General features: G+C 49.0%; 1 protein-coding gene across 1 annotated transcript; it reads left to right on the top strand.

The window, feature by feature from the left end:
• The first annotated feature begins 3,081 nt into the window (after positions 1-3,081).
• B4GALT1 (beta-1,4-galactosyltransferase 1) lies at positions 3,082-27,527 on the top strand. The gene is made up of 6 exons (XM_040090134.1): positions 3,082-3,358; positions 15,916-16,151; positions 23,284-23,471; positions 24,891-25,013; positions 26,535-26,639; positions 27,236-27,527. Exons 1-6 carry the CDS (start codon positions 3,082-3,084, stop codon positions 27,369-27,371), a joined length of 1,065 nt encoding a protein of 354 aa, XP_039946068.1. The 3' UTR covers positions 27,372-27,527.
• The last annotated feature ends 361 nt before the right edge of the window (positions 27,528-27,888 follow it).

Genomic DNA, 27,888 nt, shown 5'->3' with positions numbered 1-27,888 from the left:
TGAGACACTGCATTTTCATATGGATACATCCCTGCAGTGCTGAACCACACGTCGCTCTTCAGTGGAGGAGTGGCTGCCCAGTGGAAATACATGATGCTACTGCTCTGACTAAAATACTGACCCCAGCACAGACCTGGGAAGCCTTCCATGAGCTGCCTGACTGAGAACCTCCCTTTTGTTTCATATACATGTCCTTTCCTGGATTCTGCCATTGAGAACTTTGCTTTTCTTCTAAGAATACAGGGCTTATCACTTCCTTCTTCTTCCCCTTCTTACTTTTGATACCTAACTACAAATGTCTTGCCACATTACCAGTGAACTTTCACTCTGTTGCACCCTGATGGCTTGTTTCGGCAGGTATTTTAGATGTTTACAATCTCTTCCAACTGCCAAGTTTAATTAAAATCAGACTTGCAAGTCATTAGGCATGATGGATGGACAGATGTATTCATGTGTAGCAAAGCATTATAGTCAAGCAGTAATTTTTTTTTTGTAGGGAGAAGAAGACTGAAAATTAACTTTGCCAAAAAAGAACATCACAACATGATGAGTCAGAGCGGACTATGGTGTAACTGGAAAAGTGAGATCTCCAAGGACTCCTTACAGGTTGGGTTGGAGTGTAGACTGCAATGGTGAAATGCTGGAGAGGGCTGACATACTGTGTGAGCAGTCAGACCCTGCACAAACACATGTTTGTTTTTACTTCTCCTGTAAAGCCTGTATTTCTCTTTCCTCAATCATGGGCTCATTATGACACCCTACCTCTTTGCCAAAAATAGGTGTGTGATTACCTGCTTGGATCTGTAAGTCTATATTTACTCTTTCACACATCATTGCACACTTGAATGGTGCAGAGTGTGAATGATCCCTTCCAGCAACAGGGCCTTCTTTAATCACAAAGCCTTGCTGTACTTCCAGGGATGTGTTGAGACCAAGAAAGACAGTGGTCCCATGGAAAAAAAATGGCAATATTTTAATGGGATTCACATAAAACATGGCAGGGATTCATGGTGGGGAGCAGCAGCGGACCCATGAAAAAACATTTTAGACATTTCCTAAATCTCTGGTGTTTTTACTGAACACTGTGCTGTCACCTCTTTTGCTACTGCTAGACAAATTTGAAATATGGCATATATAATAGTGTCATGGGAAATCAAAGTTACCCTGCCTTGAGTCACTATTGAGGTCTGATCCCCCCCTACAAGTGTGCAGTTCAAAACTGAAAGACAGGAAAGACAAATTTCACTAGCACAAGTCCAGATATTTTCTTACAGTAGAGAAACACGGAAACTCTGGACTGACCTGCTAGTTCTGAAGAACGGATTTCTGCTGGCTCACACTGTGGGTTGCCTTTTGCCAATTGATCCATAAAAAAAGTCTGGAGAGCCTGAAGGTTTTGAAAGCTAGGTTATCTCCTTGAAGAAGGCAATTATTGAGCTGATGCTTGTTTGAATGCTGACTGAGAATATCAGTGCTATCAGAGATGGTGTCATTATAGCATCATGGGCATCAGCATTGCCATCATGTTGCTCACAACATCAGATTTAAACAAAGCACAAGATGATTATTGGACTGACTTGCAAAATGCGTCAGAAAGAACCAAGAAACATCTAAGTGAACAGAAAAGAGGAAGCAGATGTCTCTGGTCATGCACTTTGGCAGCAGGATAGCTCATTCTTGTAACTTTGGCAGCCCACCAGGCAGCACCAGAGGCCGCTGAAATCAGCAGATCCGAAAAGGATGAGGACAGGAGTAGCACACGTGCCCACGGGTGGGGGGGGGGGTGGGGGGGAGTGTTACAAAGTGGTTTTAACCAATGAAAAGAACGAAACTGACTTTCTCCCTGCAGTTACTTTTCTTTCATGACACCGAATGAACAGCAGCATTAAGGGCTACTAGCAGGAGTTATTTATTGCACTTGAAAACCACTTGAGTGTGGCATGATGTACCTGAAGCACTCTGAAGCCCAGACAGATGCAAGTCTGCCAGACCACGAGCAGAATTTGGCCTGGTCAGCTGTCAGTCTCACCTGTGAGTCACCGGTATCCCACTGATTACTTTCCAGACAGCTGTCAGCGAAACAGTCTGCAGCACCCAGGGGAACAGCGAGATTCTCACTGTCTTCCTGACTGTCACTTCTCGTGCAGTAGGGCAACACTATAAAACCTCCCCCATCATCTCTGCTGGCCGAGACAGGATCGGTTTCTTCCTGTGGAAACAAGGTGGCTTCTTTCCAGGCTCGAGGACTCACTACTTATAAGACATGTAACTTTGAGGGATGTTGGATGGTGCTCATATTCGCTTCCACAGGCACTACTACTGCCTTGATGATGGACACGAGGGAAATCTTTCCTCAAAAAAGTGGGTCAGCTCTGGGACAGGGCACCAGAGAGGTGTAGATCGCCATGCTGGGCAGCTTTCAAGATTCAGTGGGACAAAACCACAGCTGACTTCACCTGTTGCCGGCAATAATCATGCTCTAAGCAGGATGTTTGACTGCCCTGCTACTGGCACTGCTAGGATGCTGTACGCATTTAACGAAAAGCTAGTCCTGACGCTTTCCAGGAAAAGATCTGAAACAAGCCTCACCTTACCGACAGAGAACTGCGTCTATGCAGAGACGCTCCAAGCGAAGACAACGTGCAGCTTTCCAAGGGGCGTGAACACAATAGCCCTCGCTGGCTCGCAGCAGGTCGGTGCTGCTGCTTACACCCCCTGCTGCAGGCGGGCGCTCCTGGGGGCTGCTACAGCCACCGTTCCAGCGAGCTGCCGCCGGGCAACGTGTAGGAGACCCGGCCAAGGCGGAGCGCGCTCACAGGGGCCGGCCGGAGCGGCGGCGCTGCCCGCCCCGGGGCTCGGGGGACACGGGCGGGAGGCCGGGCACGGGAGGCCGGGCACGGGAGGGGGGATGCCGGCGTCGGGTAGCGCCAGGGGTCCCGCGGGCGCTCCGGGGGGAGGCGGGCGGGGCGCGGGGCTCGGGGCCGCCCCCGGCGGGCGGAGCCGCCGCCGCCCCCGCCCCGTCCCCGTCCCCCGTCGGCGGCGCGGCGCGGGGCGGGCGGCGGTCCCGGCCAGCGCAGCGGCATGAAGGAGCCGTCGCTGCCCGGCACCTCCCTGCAGCGGGCCTGCCGCCTCCTCGTCGCCTTCTGTGCCCTCCACCTCTCGGCCACGTTGCTCTACTACCTGGCAGGCAGCGCCCTGGGGCCGCCGGGCGGCCCCGAGCCGCCGCCGCGCCGCCCGCCGCCCGCCAACCTCTCGCTGCCGCTCTCCCGCCCGTCGCCTCCCGCCGCCCGGGCCCGGTTCCCGCCCGCCGAGGCGCCGCCGCCGCCGGGCCCCTGCCCCGAGCCCTCCCCGCTGCTCGGTGAGTGCCGTCCCGACAGGGTTTCGGGGAGACGGGCAGGGGCTCCGCCGCCCGCGGGTGCCCGGCGCCGCCCGGGCCGCGGGGGAGGAGGCGTGGGCGGCCGCCGCCGGGTCCCGGTGCGCCCCCGGGAGCCTCTCCCCGCGGAGTGACAGCGGCGCGGCTGCCCCGGCGTGTGCCGCCGGCGGAGGGGGGTTGTGGGAGAATCCCCGGGGAGCCGGCGCGCTAGGGAGCGCGGCGCGGATGCTGCCGCGGGCGCTGCAGCGGCGAGCGGAGCCCCTTGGCCGTCGGGAAGCGCTCCCACCCCGCCCGACTAGGTTTCTTTCTGGTTGTCCTCGAGGTTGGGTAATTTCCTCTGGGAACTCTACCCAAAATGCTGCTCTTGCGCAATGCCACAGGAAGGCTCAGGAGGGCTTTTTGCGCCGTGCAAAAAGCAGCCTTTCTCAGCCTTTCTGTGTCTGCGGACCTGTTGAATGAGGGGCACGGGTTTAAAACTGGTTTTGAGACAGGGTCTTGAGTACAGCTGTTATGGATCCCAGCGGCGCTTTCCACTGGACATACTTGGTCGTGTGATATAGTACCGTGATACGTGGCAGCCTGACGTGTGTTTTATCTGCACTGGAACTGTGCTCCCCATATGCCTTTTCCACGACCGCTTGGGTGCTGGCATGCTGGCACGATCATGGTGGATTTACAGTCTGCTGGTAGTCTCATTTTTACTACACGATGACCTGGACCTGTTCTGATCTGCTGGCTTTGTCACAAGGCAGAGTTGGGGACAAGGGCAATTTCAGATTTTTTGGTCCCTTTAAAAGGCTTTCCCACCCAACTTGCTGCTTGTGACTGCTGCTCCTTGAACAGACACTCCTGCGCTGTAGACAGGGTTGTTACCATCACCTGCTTGCATTCCAGTTGACAGTAGCCTGAACACACCTTGTGCCCCTGAGCCTGGGGGTAGTCTCCCTCATCCATCAGGTGAGCCATTTTAGCATGGGTACCTCTGTGTTACCTGAGATCACAACAGAGGAAGAGACTTCAGAGAAGCTACCTGTGGTTTTCAGTTTACAAAACTGACAAAAAAATTTCGTCCTTTCTCTTGGTGCTTGCTGGTCAGCTGTTTGTGGATCAATGCATCTGAATTACAAATGACTGGTTTGTTATTTTAGGAAGGTGGTTTTGAGGTCACTAAAAGAAACTGTCCTGTGTTTTTTTGTTGTCTTTTTTGATTCGTATCTTTCACATTTTTCCTCTATGTCACTTACGTTTAAAGTGGCTGCGCAAGCCTGTCCTCCAAGTGGATGTGGGAACCCTTTATGAATCTGGATTTGCTTTGAATGGTCTCCACTTAGTCTTATCCTGTCAGGAGTGAGTCATGTGCTTTGGAAATGCTCAAAGTTTAGAGAAATGCTCTTACTGACCCCAAGATTCAAAGCGTTACTGGAGTTAGTTGCTGAAGGATCATTTAAGATGTTCTAAATCATCTTTGCAGCATCTTCAGTGCAGTTCACTGAATCTGCCAAAGGCCATATGGCAGTGGTTACAGGTAATCGAGAGAGCTACAGGGCCGTGGAAGAAGTAGCTCTTTATTTACAATACAGTAGGTAAATGTTTTCTAGCTGTGTTACCTCCAGTACTTGTGGGGTGGTGCAGTCACATGCAGCCTGGCACTGTCACAGCATCAAGATTTATAGCCAGCATGTAGGTGCAAAACTGTTTGTTCTTTTTTTTTTTTTTTTTTTTTTCCCTCTCTCTGTTCTTTTCAGATTTTGGTAGCAAACAGCATTTGTTAAACAATGCCTCACATGGTGGTCAGAGCTGAGTCTGGCCTGATCAGCATCTCATGTATCTCTAAGGCATCTTCCTCCGTGAGGCATTGAGGGTGTGCACTTGGGCATTTTCGACATGTAATTTCCCCACCCAGAACTCAGAAATACTCCTTTTTTAGCTCAATACTCACTTATCAATGTGAACATAAAAACCAGGAACTATCCTGTGATTCCTGTATTCCCAAAGCTATAAGGAAGTGCTCTGAATGGAACAGGTAGTTCCAATAACTCCATTTCCCCAATAAACCAACATTTATTGTGACATATATTATTCTGATTTTTTAAATTTCCTGCTTACCCCTCCCCCATGGTTGTTGGGAAGCATGTGATGACTCACACAGGATATGTGTGAACTGCTCAGGCTTTCTGAATGGTAAAATGGCCAGGTACTCATTTCAGAGGCCCACTGTTTTCTTCCTAGCAGTCTTTAGAGAGTAGTTTACAATCCCTGCTGTCTGGCTCTGCAACAAATGCATTAGCTGAATGAGGTTTAATCTCTTATAAGAAGCTGCCAAATTTTAAATGTGCTTTTATGCTTCACTTGCTATTATTTATCATGTAAAAGAATAAATCAGGACTGGGGTAATACTATAATTCAGCTTTAAGCTAAAAGTCCTTAAAAGCTATGAGATTCTCTAATACAAGGTAATACAAGCATTTTGGATTTATGCTGCAGTTTAGAGCTGCATGCCAATGAGTATCTTAAATGAGGTATCAGGAAGCAGAGCCTGCTTGCTGCAATAAAGTTTCAAGAATTCCGAGAAATTCTGGTTTCTCTGAGAAGCCCAAAAGCAAGTAAATCCAGGTATTTCCTGCAGGTGTCCATTCCTCAAATTATTACGTTCTTTAGGAGATGCAAAACAACATCGTGGTGGGGGTTTTTTTGTGGTTTTTTTTTTAAATTTATTCAAGAAAAGATTGCTCTCTAGAAGTAGTATGTGTGTTGGCCTAAGCACTTTCAAAACAATCAAATGTGTTTCTTCTACCATTTCCATGTGATTTTTGTATTTTGGTGTTGGGGTACTTGCATGCCTGCCGGTTTAAGGCGGGTGCGCACAAGGGGTCAGATTCTTTGGCTGAAAGATCCCTTTCCAAAAGAGCTCATTTTAAAGCAGCCAGAAGCCTGCAAAGCATGGTTTCATAGACAGACTTATCTGTATTTCAGGGATGTCATTTTCAAGTCCTGCCCAGCTGAGTGTATGTGTTTATGGAGGTTATTTTAGAGTACAGCTGTCTCCTTAGCCAATTCTAACTCCCATTTAGACACCAAGTGTGGCTAGGATGGCAAACATAAAAGATGTGCTTTTGCCCTTTTTGCCATAAACATCTTCTAGGAAAGTTCACCCAAGTGTGCTAAATATTGCAGCTTTTTGTACCCAGACAGAAGATTAGATAACTGATAACCCCATACACTAGTTTAAAAAATGGGTATTGACAAACAAAAATGTAGGTTAATGTATGAATCTGTGAACTGTCCAAAGGACAAACCACTAGAGATGTACTTATTTTCTCTAGGGTTTAAAAATGTCTGTTTCTTGGGGTACCATAGAATGTATTGGGTTGGAAGGGACATTAAAGATCATTTAATCCCAGCTCCCTGGTGTGGGCATGCACACCTTTACCTAAACCAGGTTGTTCAGAGCCCCCATCCCTGAACAAACACTTCCAGGAATGGGAAGTGTTTGTTCAGCATCCAAAACTACCATGGGCAATGTGTTCCAGTACCTCACCACTCACTGTAAAGAATTTTTTTCTTAACATCTAATCTAAACCTGCTGCACTTAAAAGCCATTTCCCCTTGTCCTGTCACTATCTTGTCAAAAGTCCCTCTCCAGCTTTTTTGTTTTCTCCCTAGAGCCTTGTCATCTCCAAGCTGAGCAGTCCCAACTCCCTCAGCCTGCCTTCATAGGGAAAATGCTCCATCCCTCTGATCATCTTGGTGTCCCTCCTCTGGACTCACTCCAGCAGTTCCATGTCCTTCCTGTGCTGGCACCCAGAGCTGCAGGCAGGGCTCCAGGTGGGGTCTCTCTCACCGGAGCAGAGCAGAGCAGAGCAGAGGGGCAGACTCCCCTCCCTCCCCTGCTGCCCACGCTGCTCTGGATGCAGCCCAGGACATGTTTGGCTCTCTGGGCTGGGAGTGCTCATGGCTGGGTCATGTCCATCTTCTTGTCAGCCAGCACCCCAAGTCCTTCTGTTTGGGGATCTTGGGCATACAAGGGAAAGACCTGTTTGTCCAGAATGTCAGAGTTCTGGATTTAAACTGGTGCTTCCCACTTCCATGTTAGTGAGGCATGTTTTAAAAAAACAAGGATTGAAAAACAAGGATTTCAATCCTTTCAAGGATTGAAAGCTGCCCTTTGGAGGGCTGTCACTCAGGGAGGAGATGACCTATTACACAGTCCATTCAATGCAGTGCTTCTGATGCCTGTATAGTCAGTATAAGTAGGTGCTCTAAACTGTTGGTGCTGAAGATAAGTGATGAGGGTTTTCTGATGCTTTGAGGTAGCCTGTAAAATCAGCAGTGATGCTTCTGCATTACAGAAGTGTTTAGAAGTTATTTGCTGCCTGAGATTGAATTCATAAATAATGCAGTTGGAGGCCCTGTATATGTGGGCATTGCGTGGGCAGGGGTAGATGTTTTACTACTGGCAGAATCCTATCAGGACAAAATTGGGGCAAGAGGGTGAAAACCTAAGAGGTGCTAAACCCACCATTTTTTAGGAAGACTTCTAGTGCTGACAGTGCTGGAGGGATTTGGTAGGTTTGGTGTGCCTGGGATCCGGTCACCCTGTCACACTGCCCACCTGCACTCATAGGCTCTCATCTTGCTGTGGGGAGTTTCTACCCCAGGAATTGGAGGCCTCTGAATCTGTGAGGTCACTTGCCGTACCAGGCAGTGGATAAGACATTTGCTTTATGTGGAGCATATCCCTTTCCTCTCTCATCTGGACCTGCCTTTTTTTTAACCTTTTTTTCATATAGCCAGTCTCTGCTCCTTCCTGCTTGCCTGTGTAATGGAGGCATTGCTTTGCCTACAGACACAAGCTGGGGTTGTGCTGTGTCCCCCTACTGCCTTCTTTTGAAAAAGTAAAATAGAAATTCAGAGAAGAGCATGAAGAGTGCAGGGGGAGGGGGAGATAACACGTGAATCCAGTTTGCTCAAATTTAAGCTTTCTTGGCTTCAAAAGAGGGTTTGAGAAACTGTTAAACTTCTCCAAAGAGTATGCTTAAGATGTTTGGCAGGGAGCAGATGTGCGATCCTGGCAGCACGACCGACAACTCCACAGCTATCTATCTGTGTGGTGGGGAACACATCGTACTTCTGAAGCACAGGCTTTCTTGGCAGGCAGGGAGCAGCTTCTGTGAGGAGAATATCACTAGCATCCTCTTATCTGGTCAAAGTGGAGGTCAAGGAGTGTTAATTAGGCTCGCAAAGTAACTTGGAAAGGTACCCTGCTGTGCTGGAGAGCAGCTGTTTCAGGGACAAAGCACAACAGACAGAGGAGAAAAGGAAAGTTTTCTGTCTCGTGCATGTAGTGTTTTATAACGGGCTTGTTCCTCTGCCAGCATTGATCTGAAGCAATAGCTAGTTTCTTTGGAATTTGGGCCAAGTTTGTGTTTCGAAAGAGACTGATAACTTGCAGCTTCCAAAACTGCTCTTGGATGCAGAATTCAGTTAAGCTCTTTTACTTTCCTCCTGTGGTGTGGGGCATCTTAGTCTGACTACATTCAGCAGATAGGGAATGTTGGCCCTGTCTTGAGGCCATCCCCACTCCAAAGGGCAGCATGCTGGGGGTTCACAGTCCTCAGTAGGGAGGTGCTCTAGGTCTGATGGCCTCACGAGCAAGCAGGGGGTGCTGGGTTCCACTGCTCGCATCCTTCCCTCACCAGTAGACACTACACTACTCTCCAGCCAGTGTCCTGCAGCCGCTGCTCTGCTTCCTCCTGCACACCCTTTTCTGCAGAGCAGAGGGGGGCTTTGGTTTTGGGGATAAAACCAGCCAGTCCACAGCAATACTGCAGTGATGGGGCCAAAGATTTGGGGTGTTTGGGGGTGTTGGGGCACGTGGATGGAGCAGTGCCAATGTTCAGCTTGCTCCTCTTTCTCTTGGATAAGGTCTTGCTGCTCAGCCTGTCCCCACTGGATCAGTATTTTCTTTTGTTGAGCCCCTGCCTGCAAGGACAGGTGCCTGTTGAGCCAGGTATGATTTCATTTGCAGTGCAGATACTAATTTCACTGAGCAGTGGCCATGGCCAGGGGCATGGTAAATAGCCTTTCCAGTGGGCTTCCAACTGCTGCTGAACTGCAGGGAGCTTGGGGCAGAGTCCCCAGGCCTCTGCAGATGTTTGTCAAAGAGAATTGCTTTTGTTACCTCCCCTGGCTGGGGTGTCACTGGACTTGCTTTGAGAGCAAAGAGACAAATTACCTGCAAACCTGTCCTGCTGAATGTGGAACTGGCCCTGTAAAGGCCTTACGGGATGGGTTTCCACAAACCTGCGTGCTCCAAGGCCGTGCATGAAGCAGCAGCCATCTCTTCAGGTGTGCAGTGCCCTCCTTCTGCCTCCTGCGCTCCCCGACGCCAGCAGCAATGCATGCTTTTGGGGTGCACAAGCCCTGGCAGAGTTTCAGCCACACAAACACACCTCCACCCCATGTGGCACCCAGGGCTCCCCCACCTATCTGGGAAGAGCACCCCAGCCCCAGTGCAGTGCTGGAATCACAGGCTACAGGCAGGATGGGATGGGGCATGGGAGAGGGGCTGGGGGGAATTGCCTTGTGATTTGGGGCTGCCACTGGCAGAGACGTGCCTGAGATTCCACTCGGCCTGGGAGGGCTCCTGTTCACACATCCCATCCTGCTGCATAGTGGGGGGTTTCTGGCTGACGGCTGCTCAGCCTTTTTCTGATCCTGATTCTGTTTGTTTGTTTGTAGTTTGCTGTTAGAGAGCCTGGAAATTAATATTGCGGTGGGTGGGAAGAGCTAATAACATGCAGATTGCCTGGCTCAAAGGAAGATAGTTCAAAGCCGCCTCAGTGAGCATGCACTGGATTTGAGCCACCAAGGAGGACTTAGCTTCTCTCCCAGAAGTACCTTCCATCAAGACTGTCTCTTTTTTTTTTCCTTCTTTTTTTTTTTCTTCTTCTAAAGATGCCACATGCTAGTGTCAGTGCTGGGGATTGGGTAAAGAATTTTTTTTTTCTCTGGCTGTAGTTGCTGAGTTAACCAGGCAGACCCAATGTTGCCAGCACATGTAATGCATCGTCATTTTTTTTCAGCCTGTTTCCCTTTAGGGTCCGCAGTTGCAGATGCCAGACTACGTGCAAGCCTGCCCAGGACAGGAGATGAGCCCATGTAGCAGGTTTCCCTTGCCTTGGCATAGCTAACATCTGTAGGGGGTTGCAACTTCACAAGTGTAGATCGGCCAAACGAAATGTATCCCAGCCCTGGGGAGGTAATTGTTTTGTTTTGTTTTGGTTTTGTGTGTGTGTGTGACTAGGATAGTTCTAGAAAGACCCAAGGAATTTTTTTCCTTAAAGTCTCCGTGGGGAGCAATGCCTGCAGGCAGCAAGAGGCTGTGGCTGCCAAACAGTTATCTACTTTGACCCGTGGGTTGCATGCCAGGACATGGCTGGTGGGTCACCCAAATGGGCCAGGGGCATGGGGAGCTGCCCTGTCCCCCCATCATGGGCCTGAGCCACAATTTGTGTCTGTCTGGTGCCATCTGAAAAACTGCTGGCACAGCTCTCAAGTTTAGCTGATGGGAATTTTTTTAATGACCTTATGAGGAAATAACTGCTTTGCTGAACTGTGAGATGCAGCTACCTGCCTGCCTTGGAGCTGCCATGTGGGGCTGGGGTCCAGCCCTGCTTCACAGCCTGGGGTGGGGGAGCTTGCTCTTGCACTGTCTGGGGTGGAGCTGATATTGTTTTTCCCAGCCAAGGCAGGCTTGGTGTGGTTGATGGGCCCTTCCTTCCCTTTTCTGTTGGGCCCCTGCAAAGAGAAGGTTGTTTGGTTTTTTTTTCCTCTCTTGTGAGCTCTGCTTCTCTTTTCTTTCGGATGAGGATTGTCTGAGTGTGGCAGTGTGGGTGTGCACACGGCTCAGTGGATGGAGAGCAGCGCCCAGCTCTCAGCCAGGGTGATGGAAATGTTCTTTTTGGCTCTGTTTGGAGAGAGCCTTTTTCCAACTGCCGCTGCCTGGTTTTGCTTTCATTTTCATTAAATTAAATGTCTGAGATTGATGCCTTGCTTAAAGTGTGCAGGTGGATTTTGTTTGTTTTCCCAGTGAAGCTCTTAGGAGGGTGATTCAGGCAGCTGGATCACTCTTCAAGCCTGTCCAAGAGACCAGTTTCCCTTCCTCCTATTTCCTTCTCCTGGGGCTGCACTGCCCTCCTGAAGAATAGAGTTCCCCTAGTCTGTCCTGTCTGAGCCCCCCAGGGCTGCCCTTCGTGGCAGCAGCCCCGTGTTGTATCACCTGCTCTCCCCTTCTTGGATGGAGTGTGGTGTTGTCCTGTTTGCAGCCCCTGCAGGGATGCACAAGAGCACTTCTGGCTCTGCAAAGCATTGCTGCCTGAGTTTTTTCAACACTTCTTGTACTGGGAAAATGTTCCTTAGAACTTCCCCTAGACCACTCCCTTAGGTCTGGGGAGGCTATAGCAGTCTCCATATTTATAGCATCAGGCTGAGTGGATTCTGGGCTGCTTGTGTGAGGGTTCTCTCATTTGGATGAGTGCCAGGAAGGCTGTGTGCTGCCAGCCTCAGATGACGGGAGGTTTAGATGTGGTGGCAAGCACAGCCATTGGGAAGTGGGGATGGGAAAATTGCTGGCACTGTGGGACAGGCTTCTGGGGCTCCAGCACTGCGCTGCCTCTGGCTTTTTGCAAGCCTCACTTTTTGCTTTGTATGAGAAGCTGCTTCCTGTTTATGAGTAGCATGATGGCCCCTGGCTTTTCCTGTGCACCTTCCCTGTGAGCAGAAATGCTTCTGAGGGTCAGGGTGAGGAGCAGGAGTGGGTTGGCTTTTTTTGGTGTATCTTTCTCTTACCCTGCTGCTGCCAGCTAAAGCCTCATTTTACAAACTCTGAAATGTTTTGGTGTGATGCTGTGCTTTTGTATTCTTTTGCAAGCTTCCTGCAGTTGCTCATTATGTTTTCGAGGTTTTCTTTTTGCTAAAAATACACAGTGAAGGCTCATGAAGCTGCCTGTTGGAGCTCTGTGATGCTGAACCCAACAGACATCTGCCTACAGATGCTGGGACTGCATGGGTGACCAGAGTTGCAAGTCCACACAGTATTGTCAGGACTGTCTGTTTTTAGAACTCCATATACGGTGAATCCTATGTCAGGCAGTCAGCTTGAACCCAATCAGAAAAGATTCAGATGGAGTGAATCGAGCTGGAAAGTTTACTTAGTAAACATAGACAGGAACACAGTTTTGACAGCCCTTGCTGTCCTGCCTGTCAAAAACGTGACTTTGCGCATTTTCTTGGCATTGCAGGTTACATCCTGAGTCAGCATCCTTGGGAAACAACAGCCTTAGGGCTGCTTGCTATCCAGTAATCAAATTTCAGTGGAAATTATTTAAAATTAGTAGCTGGAACTGTAACTCTCTTAACCTGTTGGAAAGCCTGTGTGTTTGTGGATTTGTCTTTAGCCTTGTCATGCTTGGGAAGTGAACTGAAAGTGTCAGTTTGCAGTGGGTGGTGTGTTGCTGCTGCTTTCTGTCAGCCACGTGGCTTTACAAAGTTGAGTTTGTTTTAGTCATTCGGTATTTCAAAACAGCCTATTCAGCTTTTTTTCTGGTTTTGTATTTGGTGAATGTATTAACTGAGTGATTTGCGTCCAGCCTGTCTCAGAAGCGGCTGCCATGCCACACTTGGACGGCACTGGTGCCTAGGGACTTCTCAGTGACCTACATGTTGGCTGCATCCCTTAGGGCAGTATTTGTGAGAAGGTGTGCTGCTCTTAAAACTGATTCATTAAGCAGGAGGTTGGAGCAGTAGAGCTCATTTCTTACCAATGCCCTTCAAGACTATGAAACTGTTAAATCTCTGCCTTCTGCAGCTGTTTTTTACAATTAATATGTTTCCTGCTCCCATCTTTTTCTTGCCAATGTTCCAATCTCCATAAGGCAAACAAGAGTGAGTGCTGGCAGGATGAGTGGTCTATGTTTCGCCTTGGGGGGCTGCTGGATGCCAGCCAGCAAAATGCTGTTTGCAGTTCCAACTGCTTGTGGCTGTCCTGGCCCAGTTGGAGCTCACAAGTCACCAGTGGGAGATTTCCTCTGCAGGTTCACCTAAATGGCAGACTTTCATTTCCTCCCGCCTTACTCGGAGTGGGTTTGAGGCATTAAAAGAATCTTTGTTTGTTAAATGAGAAAGCATTCTCCAGTCTGATGGGGCTTGCAGTTGCTTCTTGGGAGCAGCAACTGGGAGAAGAGTCCAGTAACTGGCAACACAGAGCCCAGCTCGTCCCAATAGGAAGGGGCTTGTTTGATGGGACAGCAGCCATACCCAGTGCCCGGCAATGGACTAGGCTGACAGGGCCCCAACAGGGGATGTCTTGCTTCTGCCCCTCTGCTTCCTGCACCATCCCACTGGGTCCTGCCGCTGGCAACTAGGTGCCAGAGGGATAGGAAAATAAAGTCCCTGGGCACAGGTGCCCAGCATAATCCTGGCTGTGACCGGTTTGGTGAACCACGCCCAGTGCAATGGCCTCTGCTGTTTTAAAACCACCGAAGTGTAGCATCGTCCTAACTCTGAGTGCCAGTCTCCTAATGGAGGTGACACTGATGGGCACAGGGACGGCTGGGGGAAGTGGGCACACAAGTGGGTTGGGGCCAGAGGCTGTTCTGGGAAAAGGCCCTCTACCATGGTGTGGAAGCAGTCCCCAAATTCTGAGGAGATGATGTACTGTCTCCCCCTCCTGCCACCTCTGGCCTCATTGATATGATGCCTGTCCAACAGGCAGGAGGGTAGCTGTGCCTGCCCCTGATCCTGTCACCACTCAGCCCACAGTCCTGGTCATTCCACTGCGTGTTCCTTCCTGCCACAGTTCCTCCAATTTTTGCCTCTTCCTCCTGCTGCAGAGCACCTTCTGAGCCACATTTAGATTTCAGAGCAGAGAGGCTTCAGCCCTGGCCCTGCAGCTGCAGGGCAGGCATCCACAGGGCCCAGCTTGTACCCTGGGGCAGAGAGGGTGCAGGACCAGACATATGTGTCAGCGGCGCAGCTGGGAATTACTGGAGTGCTGGGAGCATGGGCAGACTGATCCCAGTGGCCGTGGAGTCTGAAATATCAGTGCCTTCTCCTCTTGTAAGAGGGAAAATTTCCCATTTAACCAGTGCAAAATGCAGAGATGAGGAGATCCCTTTGCATCCTGCCACTATGCAGGTGCTATGCAGCAATGCTTTCCTGAGCATGCCACTGAGCACCTCTGCCAGCTTGGCCAGTCTCCTCCTTGTCCTCTCCAGTGTGAGTGGGCACAGGTTAGTGAAGCAGCATGACCAAACTACAGTTGCTTCTTCTAAATAACCAGGGAATGAGCCATGAGTCTGGAGCATTATTTCTGCTTTTTTTGGTAGTCATATGTTGTAGACTGCACGAGGTTGATTGTGACGGGTGCTGCCTTTTTGAGCACCATAAGTCACTTGTGCCCCTTCTCAAGGGGCTCCCCCAGGGCAATGTATCCCCCCTTGGGGACCCGGGGGTACGTGAGGTGGTAGCATTTGTGAGGTAGGACACTCAAGCACACCCAAATGGAGGATTAGGGGAGAGTACTGCACCCAGGTCCTTAAGGGGTGATCCCCAGACTGGTATTTATAGTTGGTGCTTTATGCCTTATGCAGGGGATCCTCAGCAACATCCCCACCCCCACTGCTGCAGAGGCTTTAGCAGGAGGTGAGTGTGTGTGCCAAGTGCAGTTTGTTGACTGGGTGGTGCTGGAAGCAGGACAGGCCCTTCCTTGGGCATTTGTGGTGAGTCTCTCCATTGGTGCTGGAGCAGCTGGAAGCAAATAGAAGGGCCAGCCTGGCTGTTTTGAGAGGGCTCTCTCTGGAACTCCACCTGGACTTCTCAGTTTTAACCTGGTTTTGACACAGATTGTTTCCGTGGTTTCAAAATCTGCCTCTTTTGAAACCAGCTGCAGGAACTGCCAACCTGAATGCAAATCTGGATATGGGGTTTTTTAGCATTTCTAGTACAGAGCTTTTAATAAATAAGGGATATATCTATGGAACACTGAAAATAGCTCGAAGGAAAAGAAAAACCCAACAGAAAGGGGATTTTATTCACTTTGAATTTGACTAGCTGTAGGTGGTTTTGTCGATAGGAGAGCAGAATTATTTTTGAAGTGCTTGACTCATGGGCTGCCTGAGGTGGGTGAGAGCCCAGAGGGCAATACTTCAGGCTAGTTTTGTGGCACGTGTGGCAGTGGGAGCACAGCTCTTGGTTGGCCACACAGACTGGAGGATTTGCAGGTCTCAGTGTCAGTGACTCCGTTGGGTTCTGATACCCAGAGGCCACAGTGTTTGTGCGTTTGCTCTGATTTGGTGGTGTGAGGTTGCCATGGGTATGGATGGTCCAAGCTTCAATACTTCCAAGCACTGATGGGATTGCGTTGGGACCAAAAGCTCTGTTTCTTAAACACCACACCAAAGCCCTTATGTGTGAAAAGGATGTATGCTCAGCAAAATGAGACTGTGTGTGTTCATTTGCTTTGTGTTATGCGTCTCTTCCAGTTGGTGCACTACGTGTGGAGTTTTCCCAGCCTGTAAATCTGGAAGAAGTGGCAAGAATAAACCCAGAGGTCAAAGCAGGAGGTCGTTTTGCTCCGAAGGACTGTATAGCAACTCAGAAAGTAGCAATAATCATACCATTCCGGAACCGAGAGGAGCACCTGAAGTACTGGCTCTACTACCTGCACCCAATACTCCAAAGACAGCAACTAGATTATGGAGTATATGTTATCAACCAGGTAAGATGCTGGAGACAAGGTTTGATATGGCTGTCACAACAGTGCCTGTGTCCCTTAAAATAGAGGAATGATTGCTTTACTTTGAAAAGCAGTAGGCTGGCAGGCAGGAATAAGGTTGCTTAAAAAAAGAAAAAGGAAGAAAAAATTTTGCTTCAATGCTTTTGATGGAAAAACCTGAGATACCCACTCCTGCTCATGTACAATTCACTCTTAGGAGCTTCTGCTTAAAGAAACCACTTGGTGAGGAGGAAAGAATTCCTAATAGCACAACCCAATTAATTATCTCTTTCCAAATGTCATTTTTTTCCCAGCTGCTGCAGGAATGGCATGCAGAGATTTTTAAGGTGGCAAGTTGGTATTAATGCCTAGTTTGGTAGTAGATGTGCCATAAGTGCATAGGATTTCACTTTATCAAGCGCCTACTGTTCATGTTAGTGCACAAAGTCGGGATGGTGAAACAAAGCTGTGGCCGTGGGGCAGGTAAGTAGTTGTCTTCAACGGAACAGAAAAGAAACAAGTAATCATGGGAAAGTTCTTGGAGTTTTTGGTTTTTGGGGCTTGATATCTGGTGGCCTTCAATCTGCCTTTTAAAAAAAGAAAGGCACGAAAATGCGCATTTCACTCAAGACAAGCTGTCTTAATTTACAGCATAATGGTGTTTAAATAAGTGAGTGTTGTTCACCTTTGGAAAGGCTTAAAATGTGCAGGCATTTGTAAAGGCTGCAGGGTGAAAGGGCAGATGCAGTTCTGAGGGCCCCAGCAGAGACCACCTTCTGGGCAATTCTACTTCAGTTTCTCTCTTGGGTATGTATCTTCATTCTGTTTTCTCAGCTCAGTAAGAACTGAGATGAAATAACACGTTTCTTTAAGTACTAACTCCTTAAACTTCTGCTTGGATCAGCTGCTGTGTTCGGGCATATCAAACACCATGAATATTTAAAATGGTCACCCAAGCGATGAATTTCGTCACCAACTTGAAAGTAGCGGGGAGACTTATCCCGAGAGAGAAAACTGATACTCCATTACTACAATTTCTCTTACTTTGCTCATTTCCAGGGTGCCAGAGATCAGGACAAAAGAGATTTCTGGGGAATTAGCAGTAGCACAGCGGCCAAGATGGTTTGGTGTGTGCATCTGACTGTGCCTGTGGCCTGGCAGCCGCATTGCTGAGGACACAAAGGCATTTCTGCAGCGTGCAGACTGGCATGCTGTGTCCTAGAACTGAGCCCTGTAAGGAAACCCTTCCTGCGCAGTGCAAGGAGCAGCTGGTGCCGCTGCGGTGCGGCAGTGCAGAGCCAGCCGCAGCCCGCCCTCCTTGGGGCTGCGTTTCCTCGCACGTGCAGCATTTATTTCCCCACGCCAGGTGCTGGTGCCACGGGGCTGGCTGAGCTGCAGACCCTGCCGGTCGGGGGGTGCGGGTGGCACCGGCGGCAGCACGGTGCCTCCCTGCGCTGAGCGTGGCTCGGAAGCGAGAGCGTGGTGTGGCTTCCAGCAGCGGTCCTGCTTTCCCAAGCAGGCGTAGTCACCCGCCAGCTGCGAGAGCTGCCTGCGCACGGTCTGGGGCGTCGCTTGTGGGAGAGCAAACGCCTCCGTTGTGAAGAGCTGGCAGTGCAGCTGGGGGTGGTGTTTCCCCATCGGTGGTGCTCCAGGGTGAGGAAAGCAGTGCTGGTGTCCCTGAAGGCAGGCCGTGTCTGAAGCCTGGTTGGAGTCCCTGCTGCTGATGGTACGTGCCGGCTTGCGTTGCCCTGTGTTGCTGGCTACTCCTCTTCTGTGGTCCTGTTCTCCAGCACTGGGGCTGTGTGCTTTACGGTTAACGCTCACAGAAGTTTTTGAAGCAAATGCTTTTTCTCAGGTGCATCTCTTGGGCATAGTTTGAGTGAGAGTGAAATGCAGTACACATGATATGTATGCCCTGGTCATATCCAGCAGATACAGGTTAGCAAGTAAGACTACTTGATGTGTAAAATAAATGTTCTCTTCCTGCATGCCTCTAGTAGGCTGTGTCTAGAAGAAGTGAAGTGGTCAGTGGTAGTAAACCCGCTGGATGCATCTCCCAAGGGTGAGTGGGAACACTGAATAGAGAGAGATGCAGAAAATGTATTAATACTTCCAGAAGTACAATAGGAAAATGGTCTTACTTCTCTGCTGTCTTGACAATTGCTTTTCTCTTTTTCTTGTCTGTCCTTCCCTTTGCATCTGCCCTTTTTTTTTTTTTTTTTTTTTTTTTAATTTATTTTTCCTTCTAGTGGGGAAATATTACCTTTACTTGTTAATCCTGTCTATATCAAAGCAATCACTGAAGCAAGGAGAATTACTGTGTGAATCTGGTCCTTACACGCTGCCTACATGCTCTTCTGTGCTCCACATCTCATAGAAAGAAAGAGGAGCGCTGAGCCCTGCTACTTCCGCACTGGTAATGTCAAACTTCTTCCCTTCAGCACAACGTGTTTCCGTCACGAGTCCATTGTGTCTTCACCATGCTGTTCTTGGGTGCCTGGATGCCTCTGAGTAGGACTTGGCTGAAGTCAGGGGGATGATGTTTGTAAAATATCTGGCATGTAACAGGAGCCAGTGGAAAATAACGTATTATGTTTCACCTTGGATGCTCCACCCCTAGAAAAACCCACACCCGGTGTGTGTTAATAGCCACTGGAGGATTTTTCAGGTAAATCTGAGGTGAGAACATGCGGCGGGGCATGCTGTGCCCAGCACCCATCGATGCCACGCAGGTGACGAATGTGCAGCGTCTCCCTCAGCTGTGCTCACTCCCACCGCTATCCCTGTGTTCTCCCGCACCTGCAGCCTTTGCCACACAGATGCTCAGGTCTAGAAATTAATCTTCTCACTGCATTTCAGCCCATGCAAATGCCCTTGCAGCCAGACTAAAGTTTGGGGAAGGGAAGACCTGGCCAATTTCCTTAAAACTGGGCAGTTTTCCAACCATTTTCCACTGGCCCCTGGTGCTACTTGCAGTGTCTTGGTAGCAGTTTTCCAGAGAGGTGTGTGTGTGTGAGTGTGGAGTGGTTGTGGCATCACTCTTACTCGTGTTACTTTGCAGGGGGTATCAGGTATGTGGGCAAAGGAGGGAATTGTGCTCAGCTCCTGCTCACCCTTGCAGTGGCAAGGGAGGCAGGTTTCCCTTGTGGCTGTTCTCTCCCACTGCCCAGCATAATTGTGCTGCGGCCTCAAAACACCCTGTGACAGAGAAACACCAGAGTATCTCCTGATACCTCTCTATGGCTCTGGAAATTTGTTTCTACCTGGTCAAGTCCACTGGAGAAAGAACTTTCCCATGGACATTGCCTGTGTAGTTCAGGTTATCTCAGTGTATCCCTGACTTAGCTAGCAAGGTCCCACTGGAGGTGATAGCTCTTTCCTTCTCGGCCAGAAACATACGTCCTCACCATTACCTTCCTGAGATCTGATGAGTGTAGGATTCAAGTGAAAGAGATGCAGCCACATTTCATCTGCGCTGTTTGCAGGAGGAATCACAGAGCTGCCTCCTGTGTAGATGTTGGAGGCAGAACAAAGTCAGGACATGTGGCTTCTTGCTGGGTTGCAACCCCTTTAGTTTGAGTAATGATTCCAAAAACCTTAATTTTTTTCTGTCTAGCATGGTAAAAAAAAAAAAAAAATGAATCCTCCTTTGGCGGGTCTGGCTGAACAAACCAGATTCAGCTGAGGTAAGGGATGGGAAACAAAAAAGCCTGGATGTTCTGCTCAGGCTGATCATTCACCTCCAGGCGCAAGCAGGAGTCAGTGTCAGACCTTGCAGAACTGAGGTGAGGCAGCAATTTGTTCTGGGAGTGACAGAGAGAGTTAATTTAGGAGCCAGAAGCAGGTGCTGGGTGCCAGCACTGAACTCAGACGTGGGTTAAGTTTCAGGACGAGAGAACACTGGGAAAAAAATTGTCTGGAAAAAGAAAATAGCAAAAATATGCTTGAACTGTGTATTTTCTGTCTGAAAGCCTAAGAAAGCATAGAAGCTATATCTAGAGCTTGACTGCACTGTCAAACTAGGAGTCCTCTGTGCACTGCCTCGGTCGTCAGGATAATGCTCCTCTGTCCAAGCAAGTCCAAACGAATCCATTTCTTTGTGACATGTAACAGCATTCATGGGATGATAAGCTACCAGGCAGAGGTGAGGGATGGAGGTTTTTCCAGATGTGCTTTACCCACTTTCTCAAGGGTCACTGGTGGGTACTGTGCACTGTGCTCTGTGCTGACCTGGAAGGAAGTTTTCACAGCTCTGGTTTGTTGTTTGGTTGTTTTTCCAAAATGTCGGGGATCGGTCAAAGATGGCAGCCTGCAGCATGCATGTGAGTTTTGAGAGATTGGAATCTGAGATACTGCAAGCACAGCAGCGCTTCAGCATTGCCTTAGGTAAAGAAACAGAGCTGCTGCAAAATGCAAAACCTCTTGTCAGTCTTTTTTTGTTCCAATACATTGTGTTAAAGCCCTTCTGGGACAGAAAACCAACCTCCTGCACTCAAAGCAGTCACAGTTGATAACGCCTTTGCAAAGTTTGCTGCATGGGCTACATGCTCTCTGTAAAGTTACTAAAAAATGGCTTGAAGAGGGTTCTTTGTTTTCTCGTACAGGTAGTGATTCCCTTCTTCCTAGTCTTTTGGATGCTGGAGTGTGAAGCTGGGTGACCATTTGGGAGGAGAGTGGCAATGCCCACGTGAAGTGTTTGCCCTGTGTCCTGTCCCTCTCCATGCACAGGGCTCCACTGTGAGCTCTGCCAGGGTCCTGTGGGTGAGGTGGCAGGAAGGGACATGTACGCGCTTGGTGCAAAACTCTCTGTGCTTTGAGGTTTTTTGGGGATAGGTTTAAAAACACAGCTCCTTGTAGCATTCTTAATCCCAGTGTGGCACCCAGAAGAGGTAGAGGCTACCTGAAGTTGTTGGTTAATTACAGCTGATGCTCTGCTGGTAACAAAATCAGTGTGAAAGTGCCCTTTGCCTTGAATTTCATTAGGGAAAGAGCAGCCAAAGGGTACGAAATTAGGCCACTCTCCTAGACTGGCCCAAGCAATTGCTTTGAGGTGTAAGCATACTGCACTTTGCACCAGGACGAGTCCTCCTCAGAACCTTGGAGCCCAGTTTGGATTTGGTGCTGTGGGAGCTGAGGAGTGCTGGCAGCTAGAGCTGGGCATCACCCTTTGCTGGGGAAAAAAACCCCTCCAGTCTCATGGCCTCAGCCACTTCGTCTCCCCAGCCTCATTGTTCCACTCACCTTCATTTTCTGTATTCAAGTGTTCACTCGAGTTTTCTTGCTTTATGCATGATGGTGATCGTCCACCCACCACCTTACTATTTTGTGAACCCTTTTGGTTTGGGTGAGGATGCTGAGAATTTGCTCAGATCCTCTTCCAAAACAGCTTACTCCTCCCTGTGAAGTCATTTATGCCCAAGGCAGGTGAGGAATGCTTTTGAAAACTTTGGTTTGACACTTGCATTTGAAAACCTCCATTTAGAATATACTTGGGGCTGTTTCAAGAACTGCATTGGCTCTACAGCAGCAGATCTATTAACCGGTCTGGATTAAACAGTTACCAAAAAGATTGTTTATTACCCAGTAAAGCTTTTACAGAGAACAGGGTGTTTTGAGCTGCTGCTTCCTGGGCACATTATTTTATCCATCCTTTATTTGCATCCCACGTGGGGTGTGGGTAGTGTGGGGTAGGGAGACAGCTTGGACAGTCGGGGAGTCCTTTGTCTTGACAGTGCTCAGAGAGTGTGGAGGACTAAAGGTAGAATAGATTTGGCAGTCTTGGTTTCCAGGCTGAGAAAAATCTTCAGACTCTTTGAGCCATGCCCTATGAGTTTCTTTCTACCTGCTCTGTTCCCTTGTACAGGGTTTGAGTTTGAAGCTGCTTGCAGCAGAGTGGGGTCTTCAATTGGAAAACCTTACTCTCAAACCACCAGTATTCTTGGGTTTGGGGCATGACCTTTTAGCTTTTCAAAAGTACTCAATTTGCAAGCCTGTACTCATGCTCAAATCCACATGTGCTTTTGAAATGTTTTTGCCTGAAAAAGACTGAACAGGTTCTCCTCAGGTGCTTCATGGCTTGGGGAGGAAAGTGGAGATTTTTCTGCCCTGCTCTCTACCAGTCCCTTAATTATCTGTGCTTGCCCTGGGAGAAGTATGCCCTGCGGTAGCATCAGCTCTTTTCAAATCTTTCCTGTCATGGTGAGAGCCTCCCTGATTCACTTTCCCACCGAGGCCCCCAGGACAGATGAACAGTGGTAGAAGAGCACCAAAGAAAGGGACGTGCCACCGCAGCAGTGGCAGCATCCATCTCTTGAGCTGTAGCCCTTCCAGGAAGCGGCTTGTGCTGGCCTGCCATGCAGTAACCAAGACTGTGTGTCACAGCCACGTGCCGAACACAATTCCTAGGGCCCAGGGAGCATCCTGCTCCTCTGCCTTCATGGCTGCTCAGGGCTTTGCAGAGGGCAGAGGTGAGCAGCAGAGCATCAGACCTTGGCTCCTGGTGCCTTCTCGTGATTTGCAAATCAGGTCAGGTGATCACACATCCCTTAGCAGTGACGGCACCACAGTCTCACAGCCATGCTGTGGCAGAGCTCAGAAGGAGGGTGCTGAAATTCTGGCCACAGCAAGGTTTTGGTCCATGGTCCTTGTCAGTGCTGTAAGCTAAAGCACTGCCAGTGTTTCTGTAGGAAGAGTCCCTTTTTCTAGAGGAGCTCACTTCTTTTTGCTTTTCGCTGCTGCTCCAGGAAGCCCCATTGCTTACCCTGTGTAAGAAAATTCAATCCTTAAATGCCTGTGCATGGAGTGGGACATAGTATTGTATCAAACCTGCCCTCTTAGGGGCTCCCATCAAGAGATGGGAGCTGAGCTGGGTCCAGCCTTTCCTCAGCTCTTTTTCCTGCCCCTGGGTTTTGTGGCTGTCCCAGGTCTCGTTGTCCTGCAGGCAGCATTTGGGCTCACAGAGGTCTGCTGCAGACATGCCATGGGTGCTGCAAGGGCAGTGCTTGGGCTGGAGCTCAGTCCACCAGGGCCTGCCTGCCCTCTGCAGCAACACCGGCGTCCGGCAACAGGTAAGAAACTGCTGATACCAACGGTAAAATTTAAGTCACTTAACTGTTTTTATTTGTTTTTAAATTAGGATGGAGAAGAAGAATTTAACCGTGCTAAACTGCTGAATATAGGATTTGCAGAGGCCTTGAAGGAGTATGACTATGATTGCTTTGTGTTTAGTGATGTAGACCTCATTCCAATGGATGACAGGAACACCTACAAATGTTACAGCCAGCCACGGCACCTCTCTGTATCCATGGATAAATTTGGATTTAGGTGAGACGCCTTTTGGAGTGGCATCTTTTTCCTAATACCACTGCCAGCCTAGCAGGGCAGGCGCAGTGTTACACATCCCTGCCCACCATCGAAAGCATGGGAAAGCATCTCTCCCAAAAGCCTGTCTTAACGTGCTCGGCCCTGCAGGGAGTGGGTGGCTGCAGGGGAGGAAGGCGGAGAAATGCAGCTGAGCAGTTTATTAAAATTCACAGTCTCTGGAAGGTGAAACATAGGGTGAGGAAGAGCTGAGCACCCTTCGTTTTTCAGATGCCCATATATCCCTTCTTGTGTTTCAGTCTGGAAGCTGGAAGACAGCTAGTGTTTCCACCCAGTCTGAAAAGTGAGACATTCTCACACAGTTAGAATTATGTGCAGCTTTAAAAAGACTGCATCAGACACTATTTTAAGAACAAGACAAATTTTTTTTGGCTGTTTGGTTTTCTGCCACTGAGAGACCTGGCCTGGTACATGAGAGCTGCACAGAGCGAAATCTCTTGCAGCATACATTTGGGTTCAGCAAGCTGTTCTCAACAGAAACGTGTCTTGCTTTTCCTTTCTGATTTTTTTTTTTTTTCTCTTTCCTGTCCCAAGCCCCCAAGGAGGAGTTCAAAAGCTCATCTATGAAGTGAAGACTGGCCATGACCCTGTGGTGGCCAGCAGTGCTAAAGCTATTGCAGTGGTGGTGGTGTTGGCAGGGTCCCTACGTGTCTCCACTCCAGACCCAAGCCCTGCTTGGAGCAGGACTGCCACTGGCACTGCCGCAGCTGAGTTCCCTCTTGCACTGAGGTGAAACTTAAAACAGAAGTGCACAGCCCTGGGGATTCCTCTACTTGTTAAAGCAGAGACAAGTCTGTACTAGGTCCTGGTGATCCCTGTGTGGACCCTCTCCTTATGCTCTGGGTCTGAGCATCCATCCCAATCTCCTGGTGAATTGTAACCTTTCAAGTGGAAGCTGGTTGGCTTTCTGTATGCGATGTCACACTGCCAGCTCAGTTTTGGGCTGCAGGTTTCCTTTTGGGGCACTGAGGAGTGTGGAGGTGAGCGGTAGAGTTGCAGGAGGAGAAGGCTCTGTGGCACATCTGAGCTCTTGCCACTCCTGTGGCATTCATGTCACCTTTGGTGAGGTGATACGCATTTCAGCCTGTCCTTTGAGGACAGTGTACTGCTTAGTAAAAGGCTGCAGCTGCTTCCAGTTGCAAAATACTTCTCAGACATATTTGGGACTGAGCCCACCAGTTCCCTCTCTCTCAGCTGAGTCCAGGGTGCTACAACACATGGCTGCTTCCTGTGGCAGGAAGGTGCCTTGCAGTGGGTGCTTTGTGTGGGCTGGGTGAAGGGCAGCAGCAAGCCCTTTTCAGGCAGGCAGGCTGTCCCTTGGCTAGCACCTATTCTCTAATGTGCTCATTTCTCTGCTTCCAGGTTGCCTTACAATCAGTATTTTGGAGGCGTGTCCGCCCTGAGCAAAGAGCAGTTCACAAAGATCAATGGGTTCCCGAACAATTACTGGGGCTGGGGTGGTGAAGATGATGACATTTATAACAGGTAAATAATTCTTCCTGCTTGGCACCCTCTGTGCATCCAGGGAGGGGATGAACACAGGCCTGCTGCTCTCAGTGGGTTTCGGGTCTCTCCAGGCAGGAGGTGAAGGTGGTCCATGGGCAACCTACTTGGCTCAGCGGGAGCATGTTCCTGCTGGGTGCTGGCACCCCATTTCTCAGCTCCCAAGGTGCAGTGGGGAGGGGGTCCAGTTGGAAAAGTCACACCCCTGCTCCCTCCCCATGCCGTTGCTCATTCTCCCTGTAGCCTCACCAGCATCGACACCAGTGAACTGGCTGGAGCAATGTGCTTCTGGGTCTCCCAGCAGTGGCTCAAAGAAGGGGATTCAGGACATGCAGCTGAAGGTGGATGAGACCTTGACCCACCTTGCATCCCAAAAAATGTTTGGGATCCCAAGATTTGTTTGGGTCTGCAACCTTGTCACAGGTCGCTTTGTTCCCAGGAGAGTTCCGCTTGTCAGGCTGTAAGCAGCTCTGTATATGCTGTGAGCCATGTGAGCTTGACTGGAAGGAAGCTGAGCAGGGCTCAGAACTGCAGGAGAGGAGGAAGGTGTTCTCACAGAGCAGGCTGGGAAGACCAGGGCAAAGGATGAACATGGGGTTATGCTACCTTACAGCTTTGCATATCCACAGCATTCGCTGAGAGAAATCATCATGAGGGGCTCATATTTGGAAGCCTTCTTCATGTTTCTCAGTGACAAAACCACTCTGTGATCTTTTCTCTGGGGTTTCTGAGCTCTTCTGGGCAAGGGTGTTCCAAAAATACAAATAAAAATTCTACCTTCCTGAGGTTTTGCACTTCTGTTAAAAAAACTGCAAGAGGGACAGCTTTCCAGTAGGGCATTCAGAGCAAGGTGGCAGTCCTTTCTTTTTTGGGGCACTCAGGTTTTGAGGAACAGAAGATGCTACACAGAAGTGAGAAGGGGGTGGCAAAGAAGAAATCAAGTACTTTTTCATCACTGTTATCCTTGAAAAAGCTCTGCAGGTGCTTTGTAGAGAGCATGCAAAGATGGGCTGCCCCTCACCTGGTAGGTCCCAGCTGGGGCCACTGTTACTCTGACCATGTGTCTCCTTTATGCTGCTTCACCACCATTCACTTTGATTGCCCCCAGCACTGCAGCTTTCACTTCACAAGAAATCAAGTGCTCCTCTGGCTCCTATCCGGATGGGTTAAAAACTAGATGACTCCCACTCAAATTCGAGTCTACAGCCTGGAGCACGGTTAATGTGGGCGTTGGGTGTTGTTTGGAGGAGATGGAGGTGTAAATGAGGGTGTGGTGAATTAACTTGGTGTTGGCAGGGAAAGGTCTCTGCTCAATAGATAAAAGTGTCTGTGTGGGAAAGAACTGGTTTCCGGCTTTCCTTCCTTGTGTTGGCAAGCTTGGAAGTGCATGGGTAACATACCCCCTCAAAAAGAAAAAAAGTAGGTAAAACCAGTGGTTATTTGTGGAAGGTGCGGCCAAGCATCCCACATCCGTTGGGTGTTTAATGTACTTGCTTTCTACAGGCTGGTGTTTAAAGGCATGGGGATATCCCGTCCGGATGCGGTCATTGGGAAGTGCAGAATGATCCGGCATTCCCGGGACAGGAAGAACGAACCCAACCCCGAGAGGTGTGTCTCACCCTGTCCCACAGCAGGTTTAGGGGTGCTTCCTGCCCTTGCTTTTCCGGCTGCTTGGCTTTCTCTTTGCCAAGGGCACAGAAGTAGAATGTGAAAAGGCTGCAGCCATCTCCTCCCTGACTGAGCTCTCTGCTCCTGCTCCATAAGCTGCCACCTTCCCCTTGCCAGTTTTTATCTGATTATAGACATTCTTCCCCAACATACATTGCACTATGGCACTAAGGGCTCTCCTTTTTTTTTTTTTTTTTTTTTTTTTTTTAATGCAGAAAATTAGATTCCAAGCTGTTGTTCCCAACTTGTCTTTGGGGTATAAATCCCTGCTCCAGTGCAGAGCTGGAAAAGAACCTGTGTGATTTAAAAGCTTGGCTGCTTCTTCCTAGCTAAAACTTGACCTCAAAGGGGTGCATTGGCCCATTGCTCAGGCTGTCCAAATCTGGGAGTTTATGGCACTGATACTCAGGTTTTTCTTGAAACACCTGCAATGCTGCCTGAGAGGCATGCAAAGATCAGATTGTTTAAACATTTTTTCCTTTCTTTCTTTGTTGTTTCCACCCTCTCCCCCACTTTTTTTCCTTCCTCTCCTGCAGGTTTGACCGAATTGCTCACACACGGGAGACAATGAATTCTGATGGCTTAAATACGCTATCCTACAAGGTGTTAAGAACTGACAAGTTCCCTCTGTACACAAAGATCACAGTGGATATTGGCTCCCCCAATAGCTAACATCAGAGACACAACAGAGACTTGCCTGTATTGTCCAGGATATGTGGCCACGCTGATGCATTACATGTGCTGGTTTTATAAGAGTTGCAATGAACCAAAAAAAAGGGCCTCTTTTGGCATGCCAAAGTATCTCCAAATTGGTTGGACAAGTGCTTTTTTTAAAATGTATTTTAAAATTTCAACCTTGACTTCACACAACTTTCTAGCTCTCCGTTGTTTTGTAAGTCCAGAAGCTGTATATAGGAGTTGTAAATAGTCACTTTGCCAGAAAATGTTGAAACTGATCTATTTGCTGCAGTACTCCCAATGCTGAGTTAATTGATGGACTCAAATTTTTCTGATTATGACTGTGATGTATCAACAGTTTCTGCACATGCTATTTGGTATTTTGAATAAGGTGTATGCAGGCATTCTTTTTAATTCGTTCCAGATTTTATTTTATGAAGGACTGTTATGCTGCTAAAATTGTTCAAGTTTACGCTTTGCATTAGACTTTTTTTAACAGAGACAGCATAAT

The sequence above is a fragment of the Hirundo rustica genome, chromosome Z (genome assembly GCF_015227805.2).
Source record: "Hirundo rustica isolate bHirRus1 chromosome Z, bHirRus1.pri.v3, whole genome shotgun sequence".
NCBI classification, from domain to species: domain Eukaryota; kingdom Metazoa; phylum Chordata; class Aves; order Passeriformes; family Hirundinidae; genus Hirundo; species Hirundo rustica.
This window is presented reverse-complemented; position numbering and strand designations above follow the sequence as displayed.